Raw genomic sequence first — 24,271 nt, 5'->3', positions numbered from 1 at the left:
TCCAGGGGGCGTCTCCGTCCGCCGCTGCCCTCGGGGCTCCCGGAGCGGCGGCAGAGGAGCGGGCGCCCCGCGGGGGACGCCGGCGTCCAGGGCGCCGAACGTGCCCCCTTCGCCTGCGCCCCGCAGCGGCTCCGAAGGGTGGGTGCGGAGCTGGCCGGCGAGGCCGGGCCGGGGGCGCAAGGCACCCCCCCACCAGGCGTGCGGGCTTCCCCCACCCCCGGCGGCGACCCCACCTCCCGCCCCCGCGGCGTGCGCGCGTGTGTCCGTCTGTCTGTCTTCTCTCTCGACGTCAGTGGGAATTTCCAGCCAGGAAGTGAGAGAGTGAGCGAGAGAGAAAGAGAGAGAAGTGCACCAGCGAGCCGGGGCAGGAAGAGGAGGTTTCGCCACCGGAGCGGCCCGGCGACGCGCCGACAGCTTCCCCTGCTCTTCCCGTCTGTCGGGCCTCTCGCCGCCGCCCTCCGCCAGCGTCCCGCCGCCAGCCTCACTCGAGAGCCCGGGGCAGCCCAGGCCGGAGCCGCCGCGGCCGGGAAGGCGGCGACGCCGTGGTCCCGCAGCCGCGCGCCCGGCGTTACCTCCGCCCGCGCTGCGGCCATGGCGCGGCGCTGACTGGCCCGGCGAGACCGCGCGCCCGCCCGGACCCGATCCGACCCGCTCCGGCTCCGGCCGGCCGCCGCCTCTTCCTTCCTCGGCCCCCAGGCCCGCGCCGCCCCGGAGCGGGAGCCACAGGCGCAAGGAGGCCGAGCGCGGACCCGCCAGCAGGGTAAGCCAGACTCGGGCAAGCGGGGGCCCCGCCGGCGAAGTGCGGCCCGACTCCCGCCACCCACCCGCCCCGCACCCCGTCCGGCCCCGCTCGGACTTCCTCATTCCTGCGCTAACCGCTCGGCTAGACCGGAGGAGGAGGTTGACAGTAGCGGAGAGGCGCATGGGCTCTGCGCGAAGGGGGAAAGGCACCTCCGGACTAAGCACGGGCCGGTCGGCCGGAGGGCCGCGGCTGCCCGCCCGGGCCGTTCTTTCTCCCCCTTCCCTCCGCCGGGCGGGAACGCGGCGCGCAGGGGAACTCGCGCAAACTTATTTTATCCCCATCTCCCCTTCCTCTGTCGGGGGGTCGGGGCTTGAGGGATGAGGGGCGCTTGGGCGCGGAGGAGTGAGGGGAAGGTGGTTGGTGCAGTGCAGAAGCAGATTTCACCTAAGGGCGTTCCACGAAATGAAAGCAGAAGTGCATGTCAGTCCTCTGGGCTGGGAAAGCCCTCCCCAGCTCCCCAAGATTGAACCGGACAGCCTTATTCCTGGTCTCCTACCTCCAGAAGAAACCCCCCACTTCACACACACACATACACGGACACACACACACACACCCCAACCAGGACACGATATGCTCACCTACTATAGGACCTGTACCTTAGTTTTCAAAAGATAAGGAGGGCCTGGTACTGATCCTACAGGGCCTGCCTGGCGTTTGAGAGCGAAATTACCCACTTAGAACACTTTTTAGACACCCTGATTATGTAAAACAGTTGGACAGCTGTACCATGTGTTGTGCATGACCTCTTAAACAAAAATGATATAAACAAAGCCTATCGTGACATTTTAAAATAATAAATTTAAAAAATATATGAGCTTCCATATGCATTTTTGATAAAGTAGTCAAAATATCATCTTCTGCTTCTTCAGAACTTGTTGGTAGACGTGCTGTTCTGAGCAGAGAGATGACTGCTGTAGAAAGTGTATCTGGAAATGCAGGGTAGTTTAACCAATAGAGTAAATATTCATATTATGCTCTTCTGGTGTGTAGGTTGAACAGGAATCACATTATCAGGAGTGGTGTGTAAGAGTCAATGGCTACATAAAATTTCTCATTAATTTACTGTAGTAAATTAGGAAATTTGTACAAAGATTGGTTGATTGCTTGGCTTTGATTATCAAGATTTAAGCGGTTTTCATGGACTTTGCTAAGTCGGGTTTTTCAGTATTGCAGGTAACTAAATAACTATATTTAACTTAAAGATTTTGTTATAAAGCCCATAATCTGAGAGAATGACTGTATTACTAAACCATTTAATGGCTCTGGCATAGAAATGTTCTTCTACAGACTGGTGATATTTGGTAAACACTAAAGCTTAGGATCAAGATGTTCAGTGCTTATTTTTCTAGCAAAATACCTCAATTGAATACACCTGAGTAGTTTAAATTGCATTCCTGTTGCTAAAACTTTAAATGGGAATCTGATTAAAATAAAGCCCTCAGCTGAAGCATGCTGTTTTCCTGATTTTAATGTTGTGCTTTCTAGAGATGAATCCTTTTACTGTTTGAGGCACTAAAGAAGTTATGTAAATAACTTAAAGCAGAGTATTTTTTTGAGCTTCTGAACTTGAGAAGACAGGAAATAAAAAGAGATTAATTTATCATGTAATTAAATTGCTAAAGTGAGAAGAGCACGTATGATCAATGGAAACATGAGCTCTCCTGAACTTACTCATCCACATTGATACCTGCAACTCCTCAAAGCCCTCTGGAGCTTATTTAGATAAAATGTCTTCCTGGGCCACAGCCTACTGGACTGAAATACTGCTTGCCGTGAATAGAAAACCACTTCTAACCTTGTTTGAAAGACTTTTTAAAGAAAGTTCTATATAATCCAATTAGGGATTGGTGGTGATTTGAAAATCTGTTTGTTTTGAACTTTCAATTTTATCTTGTGTTCTGCAGTTGGCATTCACATGGGCTGAGTAAACGCCCGGTTTTCAAACCCCATTAGTAAATACTGGAGTATATGTACAAAAATAGTTGTTCCCCTTTGTAAGCGCTCCTTTGATCTTTGCACTTCCTTCTTCTACCTTTTAAACAGTATCATCTGTAATGACTGACTTGCACTTGGTAAAAGTTCAATTAGTCTGAAATAGACAGAATTTTAGATTTAGAGATCACAGCCCTCACATTTCTCTTGTCACTTTCCTTGGAACAAATTGACACTAGTTGAGAAACTAATATTTACGCAGGCTGTTTTTACCACTGCTTTCAGACTTCCAGATAATTGATGAAGTAAGTGACTACCTGGACTTTCAGGGATTGCTCACTGTGGTAGATGGAAGGTCTTTATAAGGAATTGGCAGCCACAGGAATCTTGGACTATCATTCAATCAGCAAGCCCTTATTTTTTACCTAATTTATGAGAGGTATTCCCCTGTTCAGAAGAGGTGAAAGTTCTGGCTTCTGGGGGAAGTGGTTACTTCATAACCTTCAATAAGTTTGAACTTGGGAGAAATAAGAACAGTAGTTGACATTTTAAAACAATAAATTAAAAAAATGATATCTGCGTTTCTATATAGATTTTTAATAAAGTAGTCAAAATATCTTTTTCTTTTTTAGAACCTATTAGTAGAAGTGCTGTTCTGAGCATAGAAATGACTGCAGCAGAAAATGTATCTGGAAATGCAGAGTAGTTTAACCAATAAGAATAGATATTCAGGTTATGCTCTTCTAGTCTACAGATTGAACAGCAATCACATTAACAGGAGTGGATATATAGGAATCAATGGCTATGCAAAATTTCTCATTAATTTCCCTTACTTTTAGTAGGAAGGTTGTTTCGTTTGGCTGATTGGTTTTCTGTTTATAATATGAATCATACAAGGTGGCATGATTGTTTTATGTTTTAAGAAGAGAAGGAGGAGGAGAAGGAACAGAATTTTCGTGCTGGGGGCCACTTTTAGATGTGCTGCTCCTACGTCTACATTTATGTCTGATCAGAGTTAATTGACAGCTGCTTCTTGGTGACCAGCAAACCATACTGAAGCAATTGACCCTGCTTTCTGAGAATGACTTCTCATTTGCTCTCTTGTATCTCCCATAAATACTGAATTCCCCTACAGTGTTCTTGGAGGTGAGCAGGTAAATCATGAGAAGCGTACATACCCCTTTGAGTTGACCCTGTCACTGCTTAGGAGACCTTAAGGGTTTTAAAGATAGAGGCATTCATTCATCTTCAGAGAGGAAAGTTGGGACTTGTGACATAGTTTAGCAAATCAGTTTGGCTCCTTGAGCATTTTTTTTTAATCAAAAAAGATTAATATTTGCAACCAGATAATCTGGTAGAGTTAATAATTAGGGTAATATTACCAAGACACTTATCTTTGCAATATTTCATTAATGAGTATCCAGTGCTTCACTGTTAGATGAAGAAGTAGCATTCTTTTCTCAATGATGACTTTGTGTCATACCTTTGGTCTCTGTTGTTTTAGAGAGGGTTCCTGGGTGCAAATTAATACGCTTTCATATTTTCAGGTGAGGCTGGTAGACCTACCCTTGAATATCAGCTAATAGTTTAGAAACTAAGTTGTGAAATGAAATCTCACTGCTTCACTATAAAAAATTTAAACCCTAACAGTTCTACACAAAAGTGATATAAAGTGTGATTTGTTAAAGAGTATAGACTCTTCAAGAGTGTAGATTATGGATGAAAATATTTGTTAAACTTACAATATTAATCATGAAAATATTGTATTTAAACATTTTATCATCGCATTTTAAAATTTAAAAAGAAATCAATTCATTGTTATTCTTTTATATTTTTTGCAGTAATAGATTTAATTATCAGTAGTACAAGTTTCATCTGCTTTGATTTGTTGCCTGTTTTTGAAATTAGAATAATGAAACGGATGGCTTAATTCCCTATTACAAATTGGCTTATTACTGTTCATTTACATTTTACCATTAGGCCAAAAATCGTATAACCAGCTTTTATTCTGACCCATACTTTTGACAGATATTAATGAATTTAATCTATAGGTGATTTCTTTAAGCTGTGAAAAAAATTCTGGCTGATGGAGCCTGACTGATGCTGCAAGCACTGCTTTGTAATCCAAAGATTGTTAAAGCCTATCTAAATGAATCAATCAAAAAGTAAAACCAAAATATTTTATGACATCCGGAATAAAATACTTATGACCTATAAAAAATTGGGGGGAAAAGGTTATAGCTGGAAAACCTCAGGAACCAGCAGGCAACATTTACTATTCTTTCTGCCTTCATACTGTAATGATTTTGCAACACTGTAAAACCTGGGGCCTCATCACAAGAGGGTTTTGTTCATTATTTCTCATTTGTAGCATTTTCAGAAAATTTTCCTTGGAACTCTGAATCTAACCATTTATTCTCTGTGGACACAATTTATGAAATGAAATATACCATCTACACTAGAAAAAGGTACAATGCCAACACTCCCAGGCCTGGTATTATACCTTCAGGGAGAGTCAGAACCATTTTACTGAAAACTCCTAACTTCAGTCCACTCAGCTTTGGACTTAATTAATTCTGGTTCTGACCCTGACCTCTCTTCAAATCACTTAACAAACACACATTCAAGTTTTAAAAATTAATTTTAAAAGTTGTTAACAAATACATATATGTATAATCATTTTTGTTGTTGCCAACAAACTGAGGAAGAAAATAAATGTTTACTTATATAACAAGTACATTGTAAAGCTGTCATTGTTGAAAAGTAACCTGAAAAGTGAATAGCAGCAGTGTTTGTTAGTTAGAATAATAAAATAATCCAAGTACTCTGCATATAGCTTCCCTGTGAGAAGATTTGGAGAGAACAGATAAATTTTGCTGTGTTCCATTACATAATCAGCTCAGTCTATAGCTTCTGGGCATAAACGAAAACACAGAGCTCTAATGTTGTCCCAGTCTTCACTGTGTGAATCAAAAAATGTATGGACCATTCAAACATTTCATACTGGAAAATAAAGCTTTGGATTTTTCTTAGATTTAAGCCTTTTGATATATGAGGCTCACTAGCATTTGTACATGAGATTTTCTTTTTTTGCTAACTTGAATTAAAAAACTACAAAACCTACATAAAGTTAAGCACACCTCTATAGGGAGAGCTTAATTAACATTAAATAAATAACTTGATTGCTATAATGAATTTTGTTTGTCAAAATAGTTATTTTACAAAATTATCATTTTTATTATTTATTGTGTGGTTTTACTAAACATATCACAGTATATTTCAGTGTCAGGGCATACGTATCCTTCATTTTTATCTCCAGAAATCAATTCTAATAATATTAAGCTTGAAAAAAGAAAAATTAAAAGTGATGACAAATTCCTTAATCAATCTACCTCTTCATCGGTTCTGGGTTCAAGCCTGCAATTCATTTAAATAGTGAAAATAAATTGCTTAATTGTCCTAGAAAATATGCCTTCCAAGACAAGAATTTTAGGAATGGAGAGAATGACTATTTTTTTTTTTTTTTTAGTGTTTTAACATGAATCCCTGACTTATGTTTTATTGATGTTTGAAGAACTTTATCTACCAGTTCTTAACTTAGGTATAGGTTTATTTTCTAAGATATAACCATTTATTGGTGTTTGATCATTAAGACTTGATTTATAAAGTATATTTTTCTTTTAAATGGGGGCTAGGTGTGGTTGTGAGGTCAGAGGAAAAGAATCCCTAAAAAGTTACAGCATCTAGTATAATGCTCTCTGAATAATATAAGCACCTGTATGATTTATAAAGTTACAGACAATGTAGAAGGATGGAAGGAGTATGAATGGCTGTTCATATAGAGGACATTTAAAGTAGAAAGGAAGAAACATGAAGGTAAAGAATAAAAGTTAAAGTTAATGTTGAAAACTGTGGCCAAAACAAAGGATAATGAAAGTATAGATAAAGTTTTAGTGGAGAGTTCTCTATAAAATCAGATCTTGAACTTTATTTTTGACTTAAATGTGGAAAAGAAAAATAATCTAGAAAGTAAATCAGAATTCCAGAGAAAAGGATAAATTCTGTATATCATGGATGAGAAGAGGAGGGTCATAATGAAAAGAGTGAGAGGTTGTCCTTGAATAGAACTGTTTTGTAGACATTTCACTGTGGCTTATCCTACTTTTTCTTTTTTTTAACTTTTTATCTTTTTAAAAAAATTAATTAATTAATTTATTTATTTTGGCTGTGTTGGGTCTTCATTTCTGTGCGAGGGCTTTCTCTGGTTGCAGCGAGCGGGGGCTACTCTTCATCGCGGTGCGCAGGCCTCTCACTGTCGCAGGCTCTCCTGTTGCGGAGCACAAGTTCCAGACGCGCAGGCTTAGTAGCTGTGGCCCACGGGCCCAGCTGCTCAGCAGCATGTGGGATCTTCCCAGACCAGGGCTCGAACCCGTGTCCCCTGCATTGGCAGGCAGATTCTCAACCACTGTGCCACCAGGGAAGCCCTATCCTACTTTTGATTAATTGAAATCAATAGTCATTTCCCCCACATTTTTAAGTCAGTTGTGTTAAGCAGACCTCAGTACACTTGGGAAATTATAAAATCAAAAGCGTGGTATCTGATAACAGTTAAATACACTTCCTTGCGCTCTTGCTATATCATAGCATTTATTTGATATAATGTCTTTATGGTTTCTCCATGTGTTTACCCAGTTTCCCGTTTTAGGCATTTAACTAAATTTAACAAGCACACCTTGGAAGATTTTAATACTTCCTATTTTAAAACATTGCCTTAACAGTCATTTACTTTGAAGTGCTTTTTTATGATGGGCAGGGAAAGTATCCTATTTCTCTTGAAAAGTCTAACATAATAGCCAAATAGGAATTAATCCAAGTTGAAATAGATGGATGACTGGAGAGGGGGGGCAGTTTTGCTGTACGTACTAAATATGTGTTAAACTGAAAACAATAATTTTATTGCTGAGGCACTTAAGTATCATTACATGGATGTCCCCGTCAGTATGCCAATATCAAATTTATCATCATTCCCACCCACCAAATTGCTCCTCCCAGCACATTTAGGGGATACAGTTGTTAGCCCACTGTGGTCCATTCAGTAGGTTTCCCATGCCAGAGATCTAGAAACCCATTCTTCATGCATACTCACTTGTTTCCTCCAGTCCATCACCAAATTCTATCAATTCAGCCTCCTCTCATCTCCAGCATTCATCCCCCTCTCATCTCCAGCATTCATCCCTTCCTCACTGAATTTCCAGCTTTCATGTTTTTCATTTGCTCCTGATGCATAATCTCCTGCTTCTATTCCATCCTTCATTCCAGCATAAAAGTCAGCTTTCTGAAGTGAAGATCTGCTCATATCACGATCTTTATATTTCTGAAATGTCTCCATTGTCGTTACAAGCTGATTCCTGCACACCTCACCCCCACCCTTGCTCCTCACCCATCCCCTATTTCTCAAGTCATCCATATCAATTTTCAGTTCCTATCTGCCCTATTTTCTCACTTTGAATGCCTCTGCATATGCATTCCCTGTGTGAGGAGTGTGCTCTCCTTCCTAGCCATTGTGCTGACTACTCAGCCTTCAGGCATGGTGTACACATCACCATTTCTCTGTCCCTCCTCTATCCATTCTCCCTGACCTCCCCATAAAGATTTATGTGCTCCCAGTCCATGGGCTCTTGACTTCTTATGCTTTCTAGACAGAAAATATCTTGAGGGGAGGAATTTTATCTTACTTTTTATCAGCACAGCACCCAGTAGGTTTGCCAAATGAATAAGTAAATAACTAGACAAAATATTGATAGACTGCTATTGATTAAGCTGTGTGACTCTGGGCAAGTTAATTAACTTCTCTGGGTCTCATTTTCTCTCTTAAAAAAAATGAGACAGACTAAATGAGCATCTCCCTCTAAAATTATTTGTTTCTTTGATATAATAGTGTTATTTGGAAGACTCCAGATTTTCTTGCCATGTTGAGATAGGTCAACTTAAGGAAAATTCATGTAAGAAAGTACAAAGACAGTTCTTGATTATCAATATGATAAGATGAGGAACTGTCCATTTCTGGATTATGAGTTATCATTTATGGTCCCAGTCTAGCTTCTTTCTGACGTCAGGTGTTTCTGGGGTTGCATCTTTTCATAATTAATTATTCTCTACTATGAACTCATGTTCATACCTCCGAAGCAATTTAAGGCACACATGATACAGAAATTGAATATAAAATTCAGTATTTTGATTGTAAATTGCTTCAAGGTCTCACTGATTATAACTATATTTGGAGGAAGAAGATAGGGAAGTGGTAGTCTTATGAGCTGAATCCTCATCTGTCATAGCAAGAACACAATGTCTAAATTGATCAATTAAGAAAAAAGATATAAACATAGTATTTAAGGATATGAAAAGAACCCCCAGGAAAACCAAAAAGAGAAAGTTAAGAGTGTTAAAAAGTTGATCACTCGGAAAAGCAGGATTGGAGTTGGGAGGTGGTGTGGGGAACCTTTGCTTTTTATATAAGCTGTTCTACTTTTGCATAGTAGGATTTTTTTTTAACTGTTAATTTATTTGAATACATGTTGAGTCCTTCCTATGTGCCAGGTTCTAGACACTGGGAATACAGTGCTGAACAAGACAGAAATCCACAATTTCATGGAGCTTATTAGATCATTTAATGTTTTCAGTTTAAAATATTTTTTTCTTATATTAGCCTTTTTAAAATTGAAGAATCACATAACCAAAAAAGGACACAAATCGTGAGATTATGGCTTTAATGAATTATCTCAAAGTGAACACACTTAACATTAAATAGAACGTAACCAGCACACCAAAAGCCCCCTTTCTGCCCCTTCTTAGTCAAGATTCCTACCCTTCAGTCTCATTTAAAAGGTTTCACTAATGACTCTTGGATTACGTAAATGTTGGTTCCGTGACTCATATTTGTCCGCGTAACAATCAAGAGTTGACTGAATGAATTCATTACTTCAAGGTGCTAATAATGAGCTTTACACAAGTAGGCACTAACTCTCCTATTGTTAAAAGCCCTAAGGGCAGCTTATCTCAGATTTTCCTCACCGAACAAAATATGTAAGTGAAAATATTTAAAAATTAAATTTTGACATTAATTTGTCATTTATGAGTTTGAGTAGATATTTTGCTTATTGCCGAGCAGTTAAGATCAGTGACAAAGAGACACGGGAGAAAGAAGTATTCAGACCTTACCAGACATAGAGGAGAGGGTGGTTCACCCTTTTTCCTTCTCACTTTATATTGGGTTGGCCAAAAGGTTCATTCGTTTTTTTCTGTAAGATGGCTCTAGTAGCACTTAGTTATCTTTATTTTCATTTGAAACCATTTTGTTAGATTGTATGTGACAGCTGTCATATCAGCGTGCATGTAAAAAAAGACATCAAAATTGGTGACTTTTTTTTTTAATTTATTTATTTTTGGCTGCATTGCGTCTTCGTTGCTGCGCGCGGGCTTCTCATTGTGGTGGCTTCTCTTGTTGTGGAGCACAGGCTCTAGAACACAGGCTCAGCAGTTGTGGCACACGGGCTTAGTTGCTCCACTGCATGTGGGATCTTCCCAGACCAGGGCTCGAACCCGTGTACCCTGTATTGGCAGGCGGATTCTTAACCACTGCGCCTCCAAGGAAGCCCCAAATTGGTGAATTTTTGTGTAGCCATTTTAATATTGAAGATGGAAAGAAAAAAGCAACATTTTCGGCCTGTTATGCTTTATTATTTCAAGAAAGGTAAAAATGCAATTGAAACAAAAAAAAGATTCGTGAAGTATTTGGAGAAGGTGCTGTGACTGATCGAACATGTCAAAAGTGGTTTGCGAAGTTTCGTGCTGGACAATGCTCTGTGGTCGGGTAGACCAGTTGAAGTTGATAGCGATCAAATCGAGACATTAATCGAGAACAATCAACGTTATACCACGCGGAAGATAGCTGACCTACTCAAAATATCCAAATCAAGTGTTGAAAATCATTTGCACCAGCTTGGTTATGTTAATCGCTTTGATGTTTGGGTTCCACGTAAGGTAAGTGGAAAAAAACCTCTTGACCATATTTCCGCATGCGATTCTCTTCTTAAACGTAATGAAAACGTTCCATTTTTAAAACAAATTGTGATGGGCGATGACAAGTCTATAATGTACAATAATGTGGAATGGAAGAGATCGTGGGGCAAATGAAATGAACACCACCAACCACACCAAAGGCAGGTCTTCATCCAGAGAAGGTGAAGTTGTGTATGTGGTGGGATTGGAAGGGAGTCCTCTATTATGAGCCCCTTCTGGAAAACCAAACGATTAATTCCAACAAGTACTGCTCCCAGTTAGACCAACTGAAAGCAGCACTTGACAAAAAGCATCTGGAATTAGTCAACAGAAAACACACAATCTTCCATCAGGATAACGCAAGACTGCATGTTTCTTTGATGACCAGGCAAAAACTGTTACAGCGTGGCCGGGAAGTTCTGATTCATCGCCGTATTCACCAGACATTACACCTTCGGATTTCCATTTATTTCGGTCTTTACAAAATTCTCTTAATGGAAAAAATTTCAATTCCCTGGAAGACTGTAAAAGGCACAGGATCAGTTCTTTGCTCAAAAAGAGAAAAAGTTTTGGGAAGATGGAATTATGAAGCTGCCTGAAAAATGACAGAAGATAATGGAACAAAAGGGTGAATACATTGCTTGGTAAAGTTCTTGGTGCAAATGAAAAATGTGTCTTATTTTACTTAAAAACCGAAGGCACTTTTTGGCCAACCCAATACATTGACATCTGCATATATTGAAGGGTTTATCTATAGGCATGGTCATTGTGAAAAGGCCTTCATATCTAGATTAAGGACTGAACGGTCCTCTGTATAAGGCCTAATTTTGATGCTTGCAAATTATTATTTATGTGTGTGTGTAATCGGAAGCTTGTTGTGATTCTTTCTTAAAGGAAACCATTTTCTCCCTCCAGGCCAGTTGTCACCACATACGTAGAACCAAGTATTGCTGGTCCACATGATGAATCCTTTTCTCTTAAAACATAAAGGATATATTTTTATTGATATTGTAGAATTAGTAAAAATGAAAATCCATACTAAAGTCATCATATTCAGATTTAAGAGAATGTGATCAGTTTCTCTATGTTTGATCAAAAGAATATTAATCTCTTGGGAAATCCCTGCTGTCCAGTAGTTAGGGCTCCGCGCTTCCATTGCAAGGGGCACGGGTTTGATCCCTGGTGGGGGAACTAAGATCCTGCATGCCATGCAGCACGGCCAAAAAAAAAAAAAAAAAAAAGGAATATTAATCTCTAATTCATAATCCACAAGGTCTCCTCCTCCTCAATCTGAAAATACAAATACTCCAAATTGGTCCTCAAGACAAAGGTCAGACATGAAATTAAAATTTGGTCATACTCTTTTTTTATTACGACTTTATTTTTTTAGAGCAGTTTAAGGTTCACAGCAAAATTGAGGGGAAAGTACAGAGATTTACCGTATACTCCCTCCCCGACACATGCATAGTCTCCCCCGTTATCAGTGTTCCCCGACCACAACAGTGTGTTTGCTGCAGTGGATGAACTGACATTGACACATCATAATCACCCAAAATCCAGAGTTTACACTGCAGTTCATTCTTGGTGGTGTGCATTCTGTGGGTTTAGACAAATGTATAATTACATGTATCCATCGTTATGGTTATCATACAAGAGTAAATTTAACTGCCCTAAAAGGCCTCTGTGCTGTGCGTATTCATACATCCTCCCCCACCATCGTACTCTAGTTTTAGGGAGGAAGAAATCTGTAGAAGTAGAAATGTGGAAGCAAAAAGTTCAGAACAAGGTCCAGTAAGTCAAATCCCTTTTGAATGCCACCTTAGTGAAAGACCTCAAACTTTGAGTAGGTGTATTGAATTGGTTTTTATATGGAAATGGAAGGCAGCAATCTCCCCACGAGTGACATCAGTTCTAACATGTAAAGGTTTAGCCAATTTACTATAAATCTTTAGAGAACTTTTATAGATATGCAAATTTATATTCACCAGATTTTATCCTGCTGTAGTGTAAACAAAAAGAAATGTTACTTAGAATGGAATCTGCCATTTGATATACATGACAATTATAATATGGTTAGAAAATGTCCAAAATATTTTTTGATCCTATAAATTTCAGTCATCTGTGATTAAGAAAACACCACAGGCAAAGATTTGTTTCTTATAGAAAGCATTAGAATGCATCCTAATCACTTCTCTTAAAAAATCTTTGCCCCCCATGGTTACAATGGACAAGGTACAGCAAGAATTTAGATGCTTCTTTCATACAGGGTAATGAAGTTATATTTACTATGTTTGTTGATTCTAAGAGGCACACACCCAGTTTAACACATGACTTAATCATATATGTTTGAGGATTTTCTAGGTATCTTTCTAGTCTTGGTTTTTAATTTCATTGTGTTTGGATAATATATTTTATATGTTTTCACTTCTTTGAAATTTATTGAGACTTGTTTTGTGGTCCAACATATAGTCTATCTTGATGAGTGTTCCATGTGCACTTGAAAAGAATGTGTAGTCTGCAATCACTGGTGGAATGTTCTGTATATGCACTTAGGTTAATTTGGCTGATGGTGTTGTTCCTTAATTTTCTGTGAAAATTACTGATGTTCTCTTGATTTGCTTTTATCAGTTATGGAGAGAAGAGTGTTAAAAGTCTTAACTATAGTTGTGGCTATTTCTGCTTCCTTTAGTTCTGCCACTTTTTACTTCATGCATCTTGAAGCTCTGTTAACATATACATACACATTACGATCATTATTTCTCCATGATGATTTGACCCTTCATTCTTATGAAATGTTCCCGTTTGTCCCTGGTAATCGTTCTTCTCTTGAAGTGTACTGTATATGATATTTTAGTATAGCCTGCTTTCTTATATTTAGTATTTCCATGGTGTAACTGGTATAACTTCCCATCTTTATACTTTGAGGCTATCTCAGTCTTTAATATTAAAGTGTAATTCTCATGAAAAGCATATACCTGAGTCTTGCTTTTGTGTCCAGTCTGACCATCTCTACTTTTTTATAGGTGACTTTAGTCTATTTCTATTTCATGTAATTATTGATATGGTTGGGTTTAAGCCTACTATCTTGGTAATTGTTATCCATTTGTGCCCTCTGTTCTTTATTCATTTTTTCCTCCTTTCCTGCCATCTGTTGAATAAACCAAGTTTACTTTTTAAATTCCATTTTATGTCCTTCGTCGGCTACTTTTTTAAGTGGTTGCTCTAGGGATTATAATATGCATCCTTGAGTCTACCATGAATTAATACCGTAACATGTCATATATAGTGTGAGAATTCGATAGTGTTTTACTTCCATTTGTCCTCTTCCCTTCCTCTGTGTTGTTATCGTTATACAGTTTACTTCTGCATAGGTTATAAACCCCAAAATTTATTGTAATGTTTCTCTTGAATAACAAACAAGAAAAAAGTCTTATACTTACCCACATATTCATCACCTCTGGTGTTTATTATTCTTCCATGTAGGTCCAAGTTTCTATCTAGTATCATTTCCCTTCAGCATGGAGAACTTTCTTTAACATATCTTTTAGCAGACCTGCTGACTACACATTCTCTCAGCTCTTGTCTATTTGAAAAATGTCCATTTCACTTTTTATTTTTAAAGGATATTTTTGCTGGATATAGAATTGTTCACTGATTCAGTTTTTTCCATTCAGCACTTGCATCATTGTTTCTGATGAGAAGTCAGCTATCATACTTATCATTGTTTCCCCTTGTCCCTGGGTGCTTTTAGGATTTTTTTCTTTTTCTTATTAGTTTTTCACAGTATGGCTGTAATATGGCTAACTGTGGTTTTGTTTGTGTTTATCCAGCATGGGGTTCTTTGAGATTCTTGGGTTGATTTTTTTTTTTAATCAAGTTTGGAAAATTCTCCACCATTATTTCTTCAAATATTTTTTCTCTCTTCTCCCTCTTTCTGGGATTCTAAATTATACATGTGTTAAGACCACTTCATGTTGTCTCATAAGTCACTGAAGGTGTCTTAATTTCTTTATGCCTTTTTTCTCTGTGCTTCACTTGAATAGTTTTTATTGGCCATTATTCAAGTTTATTGATCCTTTCTTCCCCATTGCTCAATATGTTAATAAGTACACCTAGTGAAATTTCATTTCAGTCTAGAATTTTCCATTGGTTATTTTTCTTTTTTAATAGTTTTCTTTTCTCTGCTGAGATCTCCTATCTGTTTATCCCTTATATCCATATTTCCTTTTACATTCGTGAACATGTTACTATTGGCAGTTTTAAAGGTACTGGCTGCTCATTTCATCATTTGTGTCATATTTCTTCTTCTGAGTCACATTTTTCTACTTCTTTGCATGTTTTGTCATTTTGTGTTGCACATTGTGGATACCCCATTGTAGAGAGTATGGATCTTTGTTTTCTGTTAAAGACTGTTGAATTTTGTGGTAACGGGCAATAAATTTATTGGTGGATCACCTGGTTTTATTAAGATGAGTTTAGAGTAGCCTTTATTCTAGGGTATATCCTTTACTCCCATTGCATGGTCTTCTGAGGTCACAACTGAATGTTAAGATTGTTAAGTGACGTCTCTTCACCCTAGATGATTAGAACTTCAGTGTCTCTCAGAAGTTCCGGGAACTTCTGGAATCTCAGTTCAGCTTATCATTGTTCCCCCTTGTCCCTGGATCTGGATCCCCAGCAGCTATTTTCTAGTAGGCTCTGCAGAATCTTGTCCTGCACTAGCACAGTTTTATATTTGGCCAGTGCCCAGAAGTGACCCCTCTGAAGATTTATGAGCCTCTTTCTCTGTGTATCTCTCCTTTCTGATACTCTCCCCTGTGAGATTGCTGCTCTCTATTTGGGCTCTACGTCCTTGTGTCATAGTTTGGAACGTGCCCTCAGTCAAAAAGTGAGTTTGGAACACACCTCAAGTATTTCCATTCTCTTATGGTATACAGCCTTATACTGTCTCTTGTCCAGTGTCTTAAATTATTGCTTCAAGTATTTTGTATAGCTTTACATTTGAGTATGGCAATGGGGCAAGTTCAATAATTGTTAGTGTCATGACTGAAACCAAAAGTCCACATTTGAACAAATCTGGAATTGCACTGTTTCTTACCATTAATGCAAAGGTAATTTTTTTAAAGTACTTATTTACTAATTTCGCGATTCAAAGAAGTAAAACTCTATTATATTTAGGCATCTATATCCAGTTAAAAAGATGATAAATATATAAAGTTAAATTGCAGTAGAATAGTATGTTGTTCAGTGTGCAGTCATCGATACACAGAAGTATTATAGCCCTTATGTGGACTATAAAGCTGCAGGTTACAGAGGAAATATAGGGTTTCTTGGCAAATGTTGGATTTCAGTAGAGGCTTGAGGACTGGGTAATATTTAAGTAGGAAAGGTGGCATTTTAGGATGCAGGGCATACTGTGAACAAATACACAAGATGCAAATGAGCAAGGCATTTTTGAATGATCAGTCTGCCTGTTGTAGAAGGTTTTGGTTAGGATGTAGTATTAGGACATAGTGGAAAGCCCTCAACCACTCAGCATATTATATGATAAGCATCACCTATTAAGCATTAAGAGCCTATTAAGGTGATGCTTATAGTACAATATGGTGAACGGTTGAGGGCTTTCGACTTGGTCTTGTAAGTAATGTGGCAATAATGTGAAAGAGGCTTAAGGAAGAAGAAATACCACAGTAAAGGAGAACAGTATGGAGGCTATCATTGTTATTCAGAGGTAAGGCAATGAATGTTTAACTAGGGTGTAACAGTGAAAGGAAAGTGCAAAGGAGGGGCAGATACAAGAAATAATACAAAGAAAAAAATCAACAGAAATTGATTATTGACTGGATGGGTGTGAAATAAGCAGAGGGAAAAGGAGAAAATGTTGAAGTTTTGGCTCTGAGTACAGGAGAGAATGATATATTGGCAAAACCTGGAAAGTCAGGAATGGGGCCCATTGCCATAGGAGTGATGAATTTGGTGTTAGATAGTAGGGAGTTGAAAGGATTAAAAACATTATTGTTTTATAATGGTATCACTGCTTAAAGCTAGCAGCAATTCATTAATATTTATATTTTGAAGGTTTTAACAGTGCTAATTTTATTTCTGTTTATACCATGGTGGTTTTGCCTCTTGTCCTTCTTTCTTTTGTTCCGCTGGAAACTGAATAGGCCAATAAAGTAAAAATGAGTACAAAGAGTGTTCTAAATAGGACCCTAACAAAGAAAGTGTAATTATTGAATCACCAAGATGTCTAACACATTCCCCACATACCTGTCATTTCCCATGACACTTACCGTGTTGCATTGTTTTTGCCTGTCTTCCTACTTACTAAACTGTTGCATTAGTTAGCTTTTGGCTACATAAAAAAATCACCACAAAGCTAACTAAGAAACAAACATTTGTTATTTCTCCCAGTTGGGGAGGCTGTCTAGGTCATCTGGTCTCGCCTGGCTCTGGGGATCTCTGAAGTCTTTCGGCTGCTTAGCTGGTGCTGTGTGGTCCAGGGGACCCTCTGCTAGGACTTCCCCTCACTGCACCATGTGGCCTCTCATCCTCCAGTGGGCTGGCCCAGGCTTATTCACATGGCAGCTGTGTTCCAAGAGAACAGAATGGTTGGTCATTGCAAGGCCTCTTGAAGTCTGCATTTAAAACTCACCCTTCTACCTCACTGTGTTGGTCAGAGTAAGTTACAGCCCTGCCGAGATTCAAGGGATGGAGAAATAGATTTTTCCTCTTGTCAGGTGGAGTTGCAAAGAATTTTTGGCCATTGCTTTCAGTCTGCCACAACTGTTAGCTCTGTGAGTACAGGTACTGCTTCACTCTTGTGTACTTTGGTATCTTTGGTAACTGACACATAGTAGTTTCAATATTTTTTTTAATGAATGACTAAATTAATGAAAGCATTCAAGGAGCATTTCAATATACCTTAATTTTAAATATGTACTACGTACTTTTATCATACCATTAGTGAGTGTGGTGTTTTCTGTGGGCAGCTTTCAGAGAGAATCTCTTTATTCTCTTTCTATCCTTTGAAGTTGATCAATGGAGACATCTAAAACAAAACAAAACAAAAAGCAACTACCACTTGCATTAACATTGTTTCGTATTTTTAACTTCACATTTGGTTCTCAGGAAGGATTCCCTTAAGTTTTGTGTACTGTCACAGTGCTGTTCTGCTTTTCAGGGTGTGCTATGGGTAGACTACCTCCAGCCTGAACATTCAGGAGACCTAGAGCAAAGATGCTGTATTAAAATAAAGTTGTGAGTCCAGAAGGAAAATCAATTCTGCCTCTTAGACAAGTGATATTCAAATCATAGTCCGTGGAGTCAGAGCAGCCAGCATTACTCTTATCAACCTGAGCGAATGGCTTCTTCTCTCTAAACCTCAGTGTTCTCAGGAATATTGTGAGAATTAACTGAAATATATGAAGCACTATCTCTAATTCCTTACTCATGGGAGGTAGTCAGTAAAGTTTAGTTCTTTCTCCATGTGAACCAGCATACTATCATGACACTGTGGCATGCAACTGGGTTTCTCATCCTTGGCACTAATGACATTTGGGGTCGGATATTTCTTTACTGTGAGGGGCCATCCTGTGCATTATAGGATGTTTAGCAGCATTTCTGTTCTCTACGCACTAGATGCCAGTAGGACCACCTGCGGGTTGTGACAGATGAAAATGTCTCCAGACATTGCCAAATGTCCCTGGAGGCAAAATGCAAACATTTTATTCAGCAGTGATAAGGGTTAGGATAGGGAGGGAATGTGGCAGTGTATCAGTAAATGTGTAGGACGGGGAAGAGAAATACTTGATTCTTCTCAGAGTGCCTACACTCTTACTGCCTATTTTTCCCGTAATTTATTATAAACATAATGTTTGGAAGAAAAATACTTGATTCTTCTCAGAGTGCCTATACTCTTACTGCCTATTATTCCCGTAATTTATTATAAACATAATGTTTGGAAGAAAAATCCTTGATTCTTCTCAGAGTGCCTACACTCTTACTGCCTATTATTCCCGTAATTTATTATAAACATAATGTTTACGGTGCTACCTAATAAAATGGCTAACATTTGCTATGTATCCCTAACTGTGCTAGTAAGCTTTGCATGCCGTAATAGTTGAATGTTGTTAGATTGGTATTCCATTGTAAACAGGGACCTTATCTTATACCAGCTCCAAGCACAATGCATTTGTACTTATTAGGTAGCTATTCTATGTGTTAATTGGTCATATTGTACCCAACTCAAAAAATAGGGAGCTGAGGGCTTCCCTGGTGGCGCAGTGGTTGGGAGTCCGCCTGCCGATGCAGGGGACACGGGTTCGTGCCCCGGTCCGGGAGGATCCCACATGCCGCGGAGCGGCTGGGCCCGTGAGCCATGGCCGCTGAGCCTGAGCGTCCGGACCCTGTGCTCCGCAACGGGAGAGGCCACAGCACTGAGAGGCCCGCGTACCAAAAAAAAAAAAAAAAAAATAGGGAGCTGAAAATGGATGGAGGAGTGGAAAAACATAGAAAATGAGTTTATACAAATCTAAACATGGTAGGACACAAATATTCATTCTTTTTCAAAAACTTTAAAAAATCAGCTCTTCTGAGAAAAGTAACTAAATCACCATTAACTTTACTTTTCTTTCATCACTAAGTCAGTATATCATCAGAAAGATGTAAATAAATAGCCACTTTAACGTTAATTTTTTTTCTATTTATTACGAAGAGGATTCCAGTAGTGCTTAGAAGTTTTTGATTCATTCATACTTTATGTTTTCTTCACTGTATATCATTAACCGTTAAAGATGTCAGAGTTAAAATTTAAATTCAGGACAGTGTTTGATTTTCTCTTTTTTTTCTATTAAAAAATATATTTCCAATTACATAATTAAGTTAGAAAATTAAAACAGAAATTTATAACTTAGGGAGTAAAAGTCCCTGTGTTACTATATATGGATGTGAATTATTATTTTTAGCAGTTACATAACATATAACTATGAATGTAGCATAATTATAATTAAATAATCTCCTATCAAAGGACTTTTAGACTCTTTCCAGTTTTTTGCTGCAGTGAATATTCTTGTACTTATTTTTTTGCACACTTGCTCATGTAATTCTTTAGTACAAATTCCTGGAAGTGGAATTGCAGAGTCAATAGACACTCTTTATTTGAATGTTTTATATTATATGTAGTACACATACAATGTTTCACATATGTAGTGCATAAACCTTACAGCATGTTTCCTCCAAAAAATTCCTCTGTGGAAAGAAACTCCAGTATATTCTTTCTCTTTATTTATTATCCAACAGAGAGATGGTAATAAGTCACTCTTTTTCTTGTAATTTCATCCAAGATGAGGTACTAAAATTACACCTAAGTGATGTCCATTGTGGCTGAAAATAAAGTTGAAAATGGAGACACTTGATCTCTCTGATTCCCAACTCTATTCTCTAGATGGTACCTAAAATTCTGTTTTTCAAACTGCAGGTCGTGACCCATTAGTGGCTCATGAAATCATTTTAATGGATTTTAATGGTAGTTGTTTTTTTTAATGAAATCTAATAGAATATATTTTCTTACAGTGGGCCCTGATCAAAAAGTGTGAATATATCTGATCCTAGAAAATTTCCCCAGTTACAAGGAGGGGAGCGCCACCAATTCTACCCTTAATCGTCCAACCCTGTGGCCTTGGTTTTGCTGCCCTCACTAAGAACCACTTATGCTGGCCTTTGATGTCAGTGGTGGAATTGTCACAGACGTGTGGAAAATAATCCATTAGGCGTTTCATGCAGAACTCATCATATATTCAGAACTTAGCCAGTTACAACATTATGTCTTTCATGTGAGAAATACAAACAATTCGCTCAGGGAGATATTTTAGTTATTGCTAGCTAGCTGTATGAATTTTCATGGTGTGAACATTTTTCTGGAAGCCTCACTGTTGGGGGAGAGAGATGGCAGAGCTTAGGCCCATCTTCTCACCAGTCAACCCAGTGTCTCCCGTTCTGTTTCAAGGTCCTTCCTCAAAAGCACAGAACTGTGTGCAAAGGGAAAGTGAGGGGAAGGGCTGGGGGAGCAAGGGGTCAGTAGAGGCTTTCCCTGGTCTTTCCTAATCCTTCAGTTCCAAAGGCTTAGTTGGTATTTCAAAATTTTGAAATAAAACCTGCTCTTACAATTAATGCAAATATTATGGTGATTCATCCTTTCCAAATAATTCTTGGTTTCGTTTGACATTTTATTTTTAAATCATGAATTAACATTGACATCACTCTCAGCCTGCTGTTACCTCAGCTCTTCACAGTGAACTCTGTCTCACAGAAGCTGTAAAAGTTCAGATTTTAACCGTCACCCAGTGTCTCTTGGGCTGCTGTTAGGCTTTTAAAACCATGATCTTTGGGCACTCAGTCGTGCATAAATCACGGGGAGGATATTGGAGGGAGGACTGTATTTAATTTGGTGTTTTTTCCTGTGCTTACGATTTAGAGATCTTCATTGAGGTGTGCTGTACAGTGGTGATCATGATAATAACCCTGCATCAGTTCTAATAAAGTAGATTTAGTTGAGTCTTTAAAATTAGGGTCAGGGCCACCTTACATTCAATCAAAGTTCAGGAAACCATCCACAGGTTTAAATATATACATAAAATCAGTGTAATAGAGGTTCTGAACAGGTTCTGTCAGTTTAACAAGTCAGCAGTCTCCCTTTGCCTTTAAAGACTGTGGGCTAAGATTGAGAGGATTCAAATGATCAACCCACATTAAAGGCAAAAAAAAAATGGTCTTAATATTTTTCTTGGAAGCTTTTTGGGCTTCTGTGTTCTAAGAATAAGAATTTTTCACATGGAATGTTGTAACTAGTGTTAACACTGTATTTCAGTGTAACACTATTTACTGGTATCCTTCATATAAGTGAAAATTATGCTAATGATTCTTTAATATGGATATATACTTAAGTCCGTATAAAACTCCAAGTTTACAGAAAGAGTTATGATTTAGGTGATTTGTTCTGTGAATAAGTATTTATTAGCTAACTAACATATTCCGAGCACAACAAAATTCTATTCCTTTCAAAGGTCCATCCCTTATCAAAGTCTTTCATTTGCAGATGAGGAAACAGAGGCCACAGTGGGTTAGTTATATATCCAAAGTCACACACTCAGCAGTGGAAGAACTCTTGAATTTCTAATGATTTAATTCTTCTTCACTAAAAGGTCTGTTTTCCTTTTTTTTTTTAGCTGTTTGTCTTAACTACAGCTGTTTGTAAATCTTCAATCAATAGTTTCTTGTTTTAGACGAATATTTTCTTGCAAATCTGCATGGCATTCTTGTTCTGTAGAACTCAGAGCCGCTCTTTCCCCTTTTGTTGAAATTCAGCACTACTCTGCATTCCACTAGGAGCCCTCCGATGCTCTTTCCCTCCTCCCCAGTCACAGAGGGCACTAGCAGGAGAGGATTTCATTGGAAACCGGAATCCTCTTTGGAGGACTTTGGAATGTTAAATGATATATTCATTAGAGTGAGGGCTAAACTGTTCTAACAAAGAGACCCAACAGTACACCCGGTTAAAGAACACAGTCTTTGATTTCTTTCTCACATCACCATCAGTCTTAGCTGCCATTCATCATCATGTAAGTGCCAGGTCTTCATGCCTAGGTTTTAATCCAGTGGGACAGAGAAGAAACAAAAACACGGAGGAAGGATGTCAAGGGCCTTAAGTCCAGACCTGGAAATGGCACACAATAAATAGTTCTGACATTCCACTGGCAAGCGTTTCTTCTAATGACCATCCCTAACCCCACAGGAGTGTGGGTGGGGTATACTCTGGCTGAGTGTGTTTCCAGTTACAGCTCTATTACTGTGGAAAAGGAGAGAACAGATTTTGGTGGACAGCTAACACTTTGGGACAGGCCCAGACTCAAGTGCCGTTGAATGCTTTATAGACTTCATGAGAAAAAAAGAAAGAGAAAAATTGGCTTCAAATCTTTCAGCTCTGTTTTTTTTTTTTTATCTTCTAGGTTTTCAGGCAATACGTCTAAACTTTGATCTAAGTAAATTTAACTAGAGTTGTCCTATACATATTTAAAATAATGATAAGGATATTTCTTAAGTAAATCCAAAATGATATGTGATTTTAGATACTGTTTTTATCTGGTCATGTGGCTCTTAATTTTTGTCAAGGCCTCTGGGTAACAGAAGATTGCTAGGGCCTGTGATGTTTTAGTATCTGGCTGGGGTTGAGTAAATCTGAGACTGTAGCCTTGATAATAAGGGCTCTTATTTTTGTGCCTTTTGCTTGCATGTTTAATGTTACAGTGTTTCTGGACCACTCTGACAGAGGAAGTGGCCTGCAGCAGCGGAGTGCTCTAGGGGACAGAGCACGGCACACTGTAGCCGTCCTACCCTGTGCTATGCAAAGCACTGATCAGGCCCTCTCACAGCAAAATGACCCCCTCTGAGCTTCTCAACTCAAGTGGCACGTAGAAAGTGGGGAGATAGTTCTAGGACTATCACAGAATTCATGAAGGGTTGGAAAATAACCTCTACAAAGAGCTAAGTGAATCTTTGAAGTCTAGATGGTGACAAAAAGAAATGGCCTCTAAGAAATCTAATGGCATGATTTTTATACAGAGGATGAAGACTAGTTGTACCAAACTCCAGGACAGTACTGTGAGGTTGACATCAGTGTTGTGGGTTAGATGTGAGTGGTAATTCCTTGATTACGTAATATTTCTACTGTTAGATTTAGATTCCAAAGAGGAACTACACCATATCCCCCTCCTAAGGTCTTTAAAAAAGGGTTATACTTGGTCTTACTGGAATAAAGCAGTTTACTCCTGCATTGTGGAATTTTTAAGGTTCCTTCCAGTTTTACAGTTCAGTTTTGTATTCTTTTGATGTACAGCTCCAGAATGGCAGAAGACGACCCATATTTGGGAGGGCATGAACAAGTAAGTATTTTAATAATCTCACTAATAATTTTTTGTAAATGTATTCATATTTTAAAATATACAGAGGCAACAATAGTAACTATCAGGGAAACTCTAAAAGTGGTAAAAAATTTCTTTTAAATTGTTTTTCCTTTCCCTCTATGTAAGGTCTGAGAGGACATGTCATGTAAAATGAGTAACTTAAACCCTGCTGTCACATATTGTTGCATAAAAGTTATATATGCTTCAGATCAAATGATAACTACTTGTATTAGTTTCTTAGGGCTGCTGTAACAAATTACAACAAACTGGGTAGCTTAAAACAACAGAGATATATTCTCTCTCAGTTCTGGAGCCTAGAAGTCCAAAATCAAGATGATGACAGGGTTAGTTACTTCTGGAAGATCTGAAGGAGAACCTCTTCTGTGGTTCTCCCCTGGCTTCTGGTGGTTACTGGCAGTCCTTGGCATTCCTTGGCTTGTAGCTCCGTCACTCCAGCACATTGGCCTTCTTCCCTTTGTCTCCTCTGTGTTTCTGTATCCAAACCTCCTCTATTCTCTTG

At 38.8% G+C, this 24,271-nt stretch overlaps 1 protein-coding gene across 2 annotated transcripts in view; it reads left to right on the top strand.

Annotated features, from left to right (window-relative positions):
• Window positions 1-329: 329 nt before the first annotated feature.
• NFKB1 (nuclear factor kappa B subunit 1) overlaps window positions 330-24,271 on the top strand; it is a 123,175-nt gene continuing 99,233 nt past the window's right edge. For both annotated transcript variants that reach the window (XM_079919681.1, XM_079919680.1), the window contains exons 1-2: window positions 330-760; window positions 23,685-23,730. In XM_079919681.1, the coding sequence (XP_079775807.1) occupies window positions 23,692-23,730 (39 nt within the window). In that variant the 5' untranslated portion in view covers window positions 330-760; window positions 23,685-23,691. The remainder of the gene's footprint in view (window positions 761-23,684; window positions 23,731-24,271) is intronic.

The sequence above is a fragment of the Stenella coeruleoalba genome, assembly GCF_951394435.1.
Source record: "Stenella coeruleoalba genome assembly, chromosome: 4".
Classification (NCBI taxonomy): domain Eukaryota; kingdom Metazoa; phylum Chordata; class Mammalia; order Artiodactyla; family Delphinidae; genus Stenella; species Stenella coeruleoalba.
The sequence above is the reverse complement of the archived record's forward strand: the minus strand, read 5'-3'. Positions and strand labels throughout refer to the sequence as shown.